At 37.5% G+C, this 12,184-nt stretch overlaps 1 protein-coding gene across 9 annotated transcripts in view; it reads left to right on the top strand.

Moving 5' to 3' along the window:
• The window catches only part of LOC137063373 (microtubule-associated protein 4), a 104,466-nt gene that overhangs the window by 29,658 nt on the left and 62,624 nt on the right, over positions 1–12,184 (top strand). For all 9 annotated transcript variants that reach the window (XM_067434455.1, XM_067434460.1, XM_067434457.1 and 6 more), the window contains one exon: positions 11,179–11,274. In XM_067434455.1, the coding sequence (XP_067290556.1) occupies positions 11,179–11,274 (96 nt within the window). The remainder of the gene's footprint in view (positions 1–11,178; positions 11,275–12,184) is intronic.

Below are 12,184 nucleotides of genomic sequence, written 5' to 3' on the forward strand. Positions count from 1 at the left end.
AGTGCAACCATCCATCCATCCATTATAAAAGTGAATCCATCCATCTATCCATCATAAAAGTGCATCCATCATAATAAAAGTGCATCTATCCATCATAAAAGTGCATCTTTCCATCATAAAAGTGCATCTATCAATCATAAAAGTGCATCTATTCATCATAATAGTGCATCTATCATCATAAAAGTGCATCTATTCATCATAAAAGTGTATCTATTCATCGTAAAAGTGCATCTATCCATCATAATAGTGCATCTATTCATCGTAAAAGTGCATCTATCCATCATAAAAGTGCATCTATCCATCATAAAAGTGCATCTATTCATCATAAAAGTGTATCTATCCATCGTAAAAGTGCATCTGTCCATCATAAAAGTGCATCTATCAATCATAAAAGTGCATCTATTCATCATAATAGTGCATCTATCATCATAAAAGTGCATCTATTCATCATAAAAGTGTATCTATTCATCGTAAAAGTGCATCTATCCATCATAATAGTGCATCTATCATCATAAAAGTGCATCTATTCATCATAAAAGTGTATCTATTCATCGTAAAAGTGCATCTATCCATCATAATAGTGCATCTATTCATCGTAAAAGTGCATCTATCCATCATAAAAGTGCATCTATCCATCATAAAAGTGCATCTATTCATCATAAAAGTGTATCTATCCATCGTAAAAGTGCATCTTTCCATCATAAAAGTGCATCTATCAATCATAAAAGTGCATCTATTCATCATAATAGTGCATCTATCATCATAAAAGTGCATCTATTCATCATAAAAGTGTATCTATTCATCGTAAAAGTGCATCTATCCATCATAATAGTGCATCTATTCATCGTAAAAGTGCATCTATCCATCATAAAAGTGCATCTATCCATCATAAAAGTGCATCCATCATCATAAAAGTGCATCTATCTATCATAAAAGTGCATCTATCCATCATAAAAGTGCATCTATCCATCATAAAAGTGCATCTATCCATCATAAAAGTGCATCTATTCATCGTAAAAGTGTATCTATCCATCGTAAAAGTGCATCTATCCATCATAAAAGTGCATCTATCATCATAAAAGTGCATCTATCCATCATAAAAGTGCATCCATCATCATAAAAGTGCATCTATCTATCATAAAAGTGCATCTATCCATCATAAAAGTGCATCTATCCATCATAAAAGTGCATCTATCCATCATAAAAGTGCATCTATTCATCGTAAAAGTGCATCTATCCATCATAAAAGTGCATCTATCCATCATAAAAGTGCATCTATCCATCATAAAAGTGCATCTATCAATCATAAAAGTGCATCTATTCATCGTAAAAGTGCATCTATCCATCGTAAAAGTGCATCTATCCATCATAAAAGTGCATCTATCCATCATAAAAGTGCATCTATTCATCATAAAAGTGCATCTATCCATCATAAAAGTGCATCCATCATCATAAAAGTGCATCTATCTATCATAAAAGTGCATCTATCCATCATAAAAGTGCATCTATCCATCATAAAAGTGCATCCATCATCATAAGTGCATCTATCTATCATAAAAGTGCATCTATCATCATAAAAGTGCATCCATCATCATAAGTGCATCTATCTATCATAAAAGTGCATCTATCATCATAAAAGTGCATCTATCTATCATAAAAGTGCATCTATCAATCATAAAAGTGCATCTATCCATCGTAAAAGTGCATCTATCCATCATAAAAGTGCATCTATCATCATAAAAGTGCATCTATCATCATAAAAGTGCATCTATCCATCATAAAAGTGCATCTATCTATCATAAAAGTGCATCTATCAATCATAAAAGTGCATCTATCCATCGTAAAAGTGCATCTATCTATCATAAAAGTGCATCTATCATCATAAAAGTGCATCCATCATCATAAGTGCATCTATCTATCATAAAAGTGCATCTATCATCATAAAAGTGCATCTATCTATCATAAAAGTGCATCTATCAATCATAAAAGTGCATCTATCCATCGTAAAAGTGCATCTATCCATCATAAAAGTGCATCTATCATCATAAAAGTGCATCTATCATCATAAAAGTGCATCTATCCATCATAAAAGTGCATCTATCCATCGTAAAAGTGCATCTATCCATCATAAAAGTGCATCTATCATCATAAAAGTGCATCTATCCATCATAAAAGTGCATCCATCATCATAAAAGTGCATCTATCTATCATAAAAGTGCATCTATCCATCATAAAAGTGCATCTATCCATCATAAAAGTGCATCTATCCATCATAAAAGTGCATCTATTCATCGTAAAAGTGCATCTATCCATCATAAAAGTGCATCTATCCATCATAAAAGTGCATCTATCCATCATAAAAGTGCATCTATCAATCATAAAAGTGCATCTATTCATCGTAAAAGTGCATCTATCCATCGTAAAAGTGCATCTATCCATCATAAAAGTGCATCTATCCATCATAAAAGTGCATCTATTCATCATAAAAGTGCATCTATCCATCATAAAAGTGCATCCATCATCATAAAAGTGCATCTATCTATCATAAAAGTGCATCTATCCATCATAAAAGTGCATCCATCATCATAAGTGCATCTATCTATCATAAAAGTGCATCTATCATCATAAAAGTGCATCCATCATCATAAGTGCATCTATCTATCATAAAAGTGCATCTATCATCATAAAAGTGCATCTATCTATCATAAAAGTGCATCTATCTATCATAAAAGTGCATCTATCATCATAAAAGTGCATCTATCATCATAAAAGTGCATCTATCCATCATAAAAGTGCATCTATCTATCATAAAAGTGCATCTATCAATCATAAAAGTGCATCTATCCATCGTAAAAGTGCATCTATCCATCATAAAAGTGCATCTATCATCATAAAAGTGCATCTATCTATCATAAAAGTGCATCTATCAATCATAAAAGTGCATCTATCCATCGTAAAAGTGCATCTATCCATCATAAAAGTGCATCTATCATCATAAAAGTGCATCCATCATCATAAAAGTGCATCTATCATCATAAAAGTGCATCTATCCATCATAAAAGTGCATCTATCATCATAAAAGTGCATCTATCCATCATAAAAGTGCATCCATCCATCATAAAAGTGCATCCATCATCATAAGTGCATCTATCTATCATAAAAGTGCATCTATCATCATAAAAGTGCATCTATCTATCATAAAAGTGCATCTATCAATCATAAAAGTGCATCTATCCATCGTAAAAGTGCATCTATCCATCGTAAAAGTTTATCTATCCATCATAAAAGTGCATCTATCATCATAAAAGTGCATCCATCATCATAAAAGTGCATCTATCATCATAAAAGTGCATCTATCCATCATAAAAGTGCATCTATCATCATAAAAGTGCATCTATCCATCATAAAAGTGCATCCATCCATCATAAAAGTGCATCTATCCATCATAAAAGTGCATCTATCATCATAAAAGTGCATCTATCCATCATAAAAGTGCATCCATCCATCATAAAAGTGCATCCATCCATCATAAAAGTGCATCTATCATCATAAAAGTGCATCTATCATCATAAAAGTGCATCTATCATCATAAAAGTGCATCTATCATCATAAAAGTGCATCTATCCATCATAAAAGTGCATCTATCCATCATAAAAGTGCATCCACCCATCATAAAAGTGCATCTGTCCATCATAAAAGTGCATCTATCCATCATAAAAGTGCATCCATCCATCATAAAAGTGCATCCATCCATCATAAAAGTGCATCTATCATCATAAAAGTGCATCTATCCATCATAAAAGTGCATCCATCCATCATAAAAGTGCATCTATCATCATAAAAGTGCATCTATCATCATAAAAGTGCATCCATCATCATAAGTGCATCTATCCATCATAAAAGTGCATCTATCCATCATAAAAGTGCATCTATCCATCATAAAAGTGCATCTATCCATCATAAAAGTGCATCTATCATCATAAAAGTGCATCCATCATCATAAGTGCATCTATCCATCATAAAAGTGCATCTATCCATCATAAAAGTGCATCTATCCATCATAAAAGTGCATCCACCCATCATAAAAGTGCATCTATCATCATAAAAGTGCATCTATCATCATAAAAGTGCATCTATCATCATAAGTGCATCTATCCATCATAAAAGTGCATCTATCCATCATAAAAGTGCATCTATCATCATAAAAGTGCATCTATCATCATAAAAGTGCATCTATGACAATGCAGCATGACGAAAATGTGATTGTTTTAATTGATGAAAATAGACTAAAATGCTTAGCTATTTAGTCGACTAGAACTTGACTAAACAAAAACAGGGCATGATGAAAATTAACAGGCTGATGAAATTAACACTAGTATGTTGCATATTAAAGGGATAGTTCACCCGAAAATAGAACAAATTTGGACCCCATTCACTTTCACTGTATGGTCAAAAGCACGGGACATTTTTAGACCATGTTTCACAGAAGAGGTTGTGAGAGGGTTTTAATGTTCGGGTGAATTTATCCTTTAAAGGGATAGTTCACCCTGTGATGTTTATCTGCTGACCCCCAGTGCATCCAACATGTAGGTGTGTTTGTTTCTTCAGGAGAACACAAATGAAGATTCTTAACTCAACCGTTGCTGAGTGTAGGTCATATAATGATGTCAATGGGTAACAATTCTACGAGAGCAAAAAAAAACATGCTTAGACAACCGGCACAACGAGCCCTGTGGCTCATGACGACACACTGATGTCTTAAGACACAAAACAATCAGCTTGTGTGAGAATGTGAGGTGTATTTGTATCATTTTTTTACCTCAACGCTATATCCAACAGCCTGTAATGCGCTTCACTTCTGCTAAGGTCAAAAATACATGCGCTGGATATACGATAAAAATCTTCATTTGTGTTGTACTGAAGAAACAAACACACCTACATGTTGGATGCACTGGGGTCAGCAGATAAACAATCTTTTTTGGGTGAACTATCCCTTTAAGTCCGTACAGAAATGAACTTTACTTTTCGTTAGTTTTGCCCTTCGTCATTGCGATGGCATGACTTCGGCCGCTCCAGTATTGAAGCGTGTGTTGGGTGTTGTGGATGCGGCAGTGCCTCCTGCGGGAGCTTTATATGGGTCAGCCTGGCCTACTTGAGTCTGTTTTAGGGCTGGACGGCCCCGCAGCAGATGTGCTGGATCTGGAGTCGTGTGTCCCTGATTCTCCAGAGGACGGGATCCTCTGTTGAGTCCGTCTCTGATCCAGCTGTGGCCTCCACACCAGGAATATCTGTTAGAAAGGCACTTTTTAGTGTTTTGTCAGCTGGACGTAATGCCAACAATAAGGTATTTTACATAAATCAGGAAGATGTGCTTTCAGCATCATTACGCCAGCCTTCAGTGTCACTGAATCTTCTGAAATCATTCTCAGATGAGGATCTAATGCTCAACAAACATTTATGATTATTATCAGTGTTCATCTTTGTGTGGAAACTGATGCACTTTGTGTTTCAGGATTCTTTGATGATAAGAGTTGAAAACAACAGCATTTATTTGAAACATTTGTAACATTATCAATGTCTTCACTGCCATGACCTCCAATTTTGTATATATTAGTGTTGTATTATACTTTGTAATATTTAGTTTAAAAATATAAATATAAGCCACAAACTATATGAAAAATATACTATAAATTATACTGTATTATTCATTTATACATGTGAATAATATGTGTGTAAATATGTGCACTTTCATAAAAAAAACAAAAAAACAAGTCTTTCTTAAAATATTCTTATTGACCGTAAACGTGTAGGGAGCATATACAAAGTGTGTGTGTGTGTGTGTACATTGATCAGGCATAACGTTATGACAGGTGAAGTGAGTAACTCTGATGATCGCTTCATCACGGCTCCTGTTAGTGGGTGGGATATATTAGGCAGCAAGTGAACATTTTGTCCTCAGAGTTGATGTGTGTGAAGCAGGAGAAATGGGCAAGCGTAAGGATTGGAGCGAGTTTGGCCAAATTGTAACGGCTAGACGACTGGGTCAGAGCATCTCCAAAACTGCAGCTCTTGTGGGCTGTTCCCGGTCTGCAGTGGTCAGTATCTATCAAAAGTGCTCCAAGGAAGGACCAGTGGAGAACCGGCCACAGGGTCATGGGCGGCCAAGGCTCATTGATGACCGTGGGGAGCGAAGGCTGGCCCGTGGGGTCCGATCAAACAGACGAGCTACTGGAGCTCAAACTGCTCCAGAAGTTAATGCTGGTTCTGATAGAAAGCTGTCAGAATACACAGAGCAGCTCAGTTTGAGGCGTATGGGGCGGCATAGCGTAGCGTAGTTCGAGGATATCGCAGAAAAACAATATTTCGCAATGTCGTTTTTAAACTCATTAAACCCTAATGAGTACACTTATTATATCCCACAATACAGCTGATGTACACACAACGGCCGTCCGAATTCACTCATTTGTTTTCATTCACTCCTTCAAATGAACTATATTAGTGGATAACGTAGGGAATGAGGGTTTAGGGGGTGATCTCGGATTCAGCCATTTTCATTTTTAGGTGAACTGTCTCTTTAATGTCTTGTTTTTGTCCGTTTGTTGACCCTGCTTCTGTGGTTGTGCTGTAATATGTTGGTAAAGCCCTTCAGCTTTGCCGTCCTCGTCTCGTCTCGTCCTGCCGCTCTTAACTCTGCATTAGTGGTTTTTGTTGAGTCTAATCTGAACTGAGGTCGGTTTTGAGGATGTTTCTGTACTGATGAAGGAGCCGTTTCCCATAATCCCTGTCTGCAGAGGTGCTTTCTCATTCTTAGGATTGGTCTTTTAGAGATTTGGGATGTGTTTTGAATCATTTGTAAGCCGTTGGCGCTCTAATCTTGAGGATGAACTTCTAAAAGATCAGCGGAGCAGCAGTTTGGGCCGTCCTGCAGGGAGTCGTGGAGTTATGGGGTCAGACAGAGGTCACACACACTCGACTTCCTCTTCATCTCTGCCCTGTTTACTCTTCTCGCTCTGTTCGAGTCAAACTGTGTTTCTAGACGGCTTGTGCGAGAACAGAGCATGACAACAGGATTTCTCTCTGTACTTTTCTTCCTCTATCTCCACCTTTTTCTTTCTCTTCCTCAATGATTCCTTTACTACGTATAATCTGTAGTTCTTCTTGTGAAGACTTATAGTTTTGTTTGATTAATATCTGCACTGCAAAAAGTGCTTTTCTTACTTAGTATTTTCGTCTTGTTTCTAGTTAAAATATCTAAAAATTCTTACATTAAGAAACATTTACTAGACAAGTACAAATTATTGTCTTGTTTTGGGGAAAAATAACTTAAAATGAAGAGAGTTTTTGCTTAAAATAAGATAAATAATCTGCCAATGGGGTGAGAAAAATTATCTTAATTCAAACAGAAAGCAAGATTATTTTGCTTACCCCATTGGCAGATTATTTTGCTTAAAGCAATAATTATCTTAATTTTTCCCCAAAACAAGACATTTAATTTTGTTTGTCTAGTAAATGAAGAAAATGAATCTTTAAAATGAAGAACTTGAACCTTTTAATGCATCATTAGTAGATAATTGTATAGTTGTGTTTTCTTGTCCACAGTCCTACAGTATTAAATGCACACACAGATCCCTTTATCAGCTCTTTGAGGCGTTTGCTGCATTTGTCCGCAGGTGATGTGAATGATATCAATGAGATCCGGTGGCAGACATGGATAGAAAGTCAGCCGTGAGGTCGCACAGACTCTGTGTCATTGCTCTGCTTCCTCTGGCTGATGTGTCATGAGATGCGGATTGGTGGCCCTGCGTTTGCTGCCTGCGTCCTCATTGGCAAAGTTGTAAAAATAGACATGGTCTTTTCGGCCCATGGGAGGTTTGGAGGCGCACAGACAGAGAAACGGGAAGAGTGACAGAAACGCTGTCCACAAAAATATATCAGAGTGATATTGGTTCAAACTCTGGGCAAAGACATAAAAAACCCCACAAAAAAACAGCTTCAATCTTCAGTTTCATAACCCAGTACCAAATGTTTTGTAACATTTTAAATGTCTGGTTTGATTTGGAATATTCGTAATTCAAATGTGTATTTGACAGCCCTACTGGAGCCCTGTGCATACATCTAATTAGGTTAAAAAATTGCATTGTAAAGGCTTTGTAAATTAATGTAAACTTATTGGAAAAGATTATTTTTCTCACTTTTGTGGACTGACCACCACACAGAATATGAAGACTATCAAAAACTGTAGGAGTTGATCCTAAACCTGTCAATGTACCAACATAATAAACACACTCTGCAAAATACCGTCATATTAACGTTATCAACGAACAGTGGCGCCACCAACCCCTGGCCACCCCACTGGCCATGGCGTAGGTTTAGGGGGGACGCTAGGTACTAGTCCCAATCAATATTTAGAATTGTTCCATGTAGGGATGTTTCGATACTCGGGATCGGTATCGGCTCTGATCTGCCATTATTTGCCGGATCGGGTATCGGACAGACAGGACCGATCCAAATTCGATACTGTGCGCATAATATTGTGTTATTGTTAAGCCCCAGCGCCCCACAAAAGGCACAAACACCTTATAAAGCATCAACGATTCGTGCACTATATTATAAGTGTTCTGAAGCCATTCCATCGTTTAATGCGAGTACAGATTAGTTCACGTCAATGCTCCATGAATATATTTTGTGTAACATATTTTACCAGATTTACAGCTACAGTTATTCACTTTTGTGGTTTCCTTTATTTTTTCCCAACTAAATGTTTAGATTTTATACAATTATTGTGCACTCGTGATTTTATAACTTTTGCTGCTGTATTATTCACTAATCTAATTTATTCAATTCTACGCACTAAGGCTTAGAAATTCTACATAGACAAAACTGCATTGGTATCGGACCGATATTCAACATTTTTAATATCGGATCGGATCGGTTCTGGAAAAATGGTATCGGTGCATCCCTAGTTCCGTGTTTACACATTGTCACTCTTATCACTCTTTAATAGCCAAGTTCATAAATTATTTTCAAAAACGGATTCAAAACTGATTTGGAAAAAAAAAACCATACACACAAAATAACTTATTTTCAATATAAAAAGTGATTGTGGACTGGATATTTTTTTGACCTTTTATCACAGTCTTGGGCATGTCAAAGATTAGTAACAACACTGGCTTTGATGCATTGTTAGTTTTTGTGCAGCATCAGATTTACATTTTTTTAATCCCTCATTTATATGCAGTTATTATACTCTATACAAATGCCAGAAACTAAGATTTTTTTTCAGCACAGGCCTATCTAAAGGGTTAATGCTGCCACCTGGTTATCAACTGTAAAAAATACACATTTGCCTCTTCCCAACAGGGGAAACCACCAACAATCAAGAATGCATGATTATATGGTGTCATGGCTTTCCAATCAAAAAATGTGGCTATAATGAAAGTCAACGGGGCAAAAACAGCCACGAACAGTAAATGAGGGAGAAAAATCTGATGCTGCACAAACTAACAATGCATCAAAGCTAAAGTTGTTAATAATCTTTGACATGCCCAAGACTTATATATATATATATATTTTATGTTTAAAATAAGTCATTTTGTGTGTATGTTGTTTTTTTATCCAAATCACTTTTGAAAATCATTTATGAACTTGGAAAATAAAGAGTATTATTATTTTGGTACTGGATAATTTGAACTGAAGAGCCTCATAAATTAATAGACTTATTAATAAACTATGGTGCATTTCCATACTCAGTAACATAAATTAATAGACTATACTGGCCGGTTTACTACTGCAGTAGAATAATATTCTGAAATTATGGTTTCTAGTTTTGGTGTGCCACCCCAAGATTTTAAGTGGCCCCATCTCGATCTGGCCACCCCTATGAAAAATTTCTGGAGGCACCACTGTCAACGAAATCCCAGAAAACATTGAGATATAATTTTTGTCTATATTGCACACCCCTACACTGCCCCATGATTTTTTAATAACTAAAACAGCTTCGCTACTAAAAGCTGCATTATATTTTGGTGATAAGTTAGCTATAGTACTACAGTAACACCAGTGTGCAGATTCAGTGCCTCATATCCCATCTCATTTACTGTGCTAGTTTAGGCTGTCATGCAATCTTGTTTGCACACATTTGTGCCATTTTATGTTATTCAAGCTAGTGAGTTCCCTTAGGAAAACTGGGGACTTTTTAATGACAGTTAATGGCACAGTCATAATTAACAGGGCAGCTTGCGTGAGGAACAAGGCGTCTAATTTAAGAAACACAAGGGTCATTATAAATAATGGAGCATAACGTTGTGTACCGTCCACTTTTGGCCAATGTTGCCATTATATGAGGAGAAGAATGAAGTTATTATATAATTATATGACGTTTCCGTCCTTAAGAGGAGTTGTTAAACCGAGGTCCTGACTCTCTGTGGTTATTAAAAATCCCAGGATGTCCTTTGATAAAGAGTAGGGGTGTACCCCCGGTGTCCTGGCCAAATTTGCCCATTGGCCGCTGTCCATCATGGCCTCCTAATAATCCCCCTATCCTGATTAGCTTCGGCACTCTGTCTTTGGTCCACCAATCAGCTGGCGTGTGGTGAGCTTACTGGCACAAGATGGCTGCCGTCGCGTCATCAGGTGATGCTTCATATTGGTGGAGGTTTAGAAGATTCCCCCTTCTATATGTAAAGCGCTTTGAGTACCCAGAAAAGCGCTTTATAAATGTAACTTATTATTATTATATCATCCGTATTGATATTGTGGCTTGTGTGAGATTTGCCTCATGACTGATTTTCGCTCAAGAGCACAGACGGTTTGTAAACCCAACTGAACCCTCCTCTAACCCGACCGGGTTCGCGGTGCCCAAAGTGCCGCTGTGACTTTGCCTCAGTCCTGTCACGTCTTCTCAGCATCACCCGCTTTGAGCCGCCGGGTTTGTGGCAGGATGGGGCGTCCAAAACCGCCACTTCGGATCAGGCTGCCGGCCTGGATTGAGTCAGAAGGTTCCCCACCCAAACGGGACCATGAGCTCAAAGCAGTCAGAGACGCGTCTCAGGCCCCAGTCAGGCTGTGTGTGATGCATGAGAGTCTGTGTGTTGTGTGATTAAAATGGGGCAGGTGAGTTGAACGCATGGATTTATAGTCCGTAATCAACAGATGTATCATTATCTGTCCGTTTTACAGGCACCGTGAGTCCACTGACGTCGTGGAAAGAGACACAAGGGGACGTACGGCCACATCAGACTGACCAGCAGACATTTGGGACAGACTTACTATCAGGTGAGCTCAGTTTCGGCTTTAAAATGCAGATCTGCTTAAGATTCACCCACTTTAGCCCTATTCGGACGGTAATTGTTTCTCATGTGGACGTCCGTAAAAATACACTTGCACCTCTGTGATAAAACTCGTGCATTCGGATGGTGATTTATTCCCGAGTTCTGTGATCCTGCGCATGCGAACACTGCTCACGTGGTTAGTCGAATGATTGTCTGCTGTAAAAATGTCTGTGCTTTGTTGATGAAAGATTATTCTTGTAAATACTTTCCAGCATTTTAGTAATAAAAGTGTAGGCTAGATCTTTAAAATGCTTCCAAATTACAGGGACACGCAACGATACGGTGCTCTGCAGTGGTCAAAACGGTTCATTTAGAAGCGATCTTTTCTTGAAAACTCAGAAATGTGGATTCAGACAGTAATTAAATCACCACGACCTTGGTGTTTGTCAAAAAAACGGTAGGTGATTTGGTTAGGGATTTTTACACACGGGTGGAGGGAGAAAAACACAGACATTCTGGATTCACACGGCAATACAATCACAGACTAGCCCATCAGTGATGAAAATACCCCACGAGAAACAATCACCACCCAATAGGGCTTTAGACAGCAAAAGACCCTTCTGACTGATGTAAACTGACCAAGTTTTTGTTTTATGTAGCATTTAAGAATGGTTTTAGGGGTTTTACTTTATTCTGCAGTATTTGCATTTAACATTATTCTACTTGCACTTCTTACCTGAGAAAATCCTGGGTAATATAAGTTAACTACAGGGGTTAGGGTTCGCTTCCGGGTATATACACTGGGAGCAGGACTGTAAAATAAAGTGCTATTGTTTCAGCTTGTGAAATGAGGTCTAATATGCGACCTAGTAAAACGTGCAGGTTACTTCATGGGCGTGTGTTTTTGCTGCTGG

This window comes from Pseudorasbora parva, chromosome 24 (assembly GCF_024679245.1).
Source record: "Pseudorasbora parva isolate DD20220531a chromosome 24, ASM2467924v1, whole genome shotgun sequence".
Classification (NCBI taxonomy): Eukaryota; Metazoa; Chordata; class Actinopteri; order Cypriniformes; family Gobionidae; genus Pseudorasbora; species Pseudorasbora parva.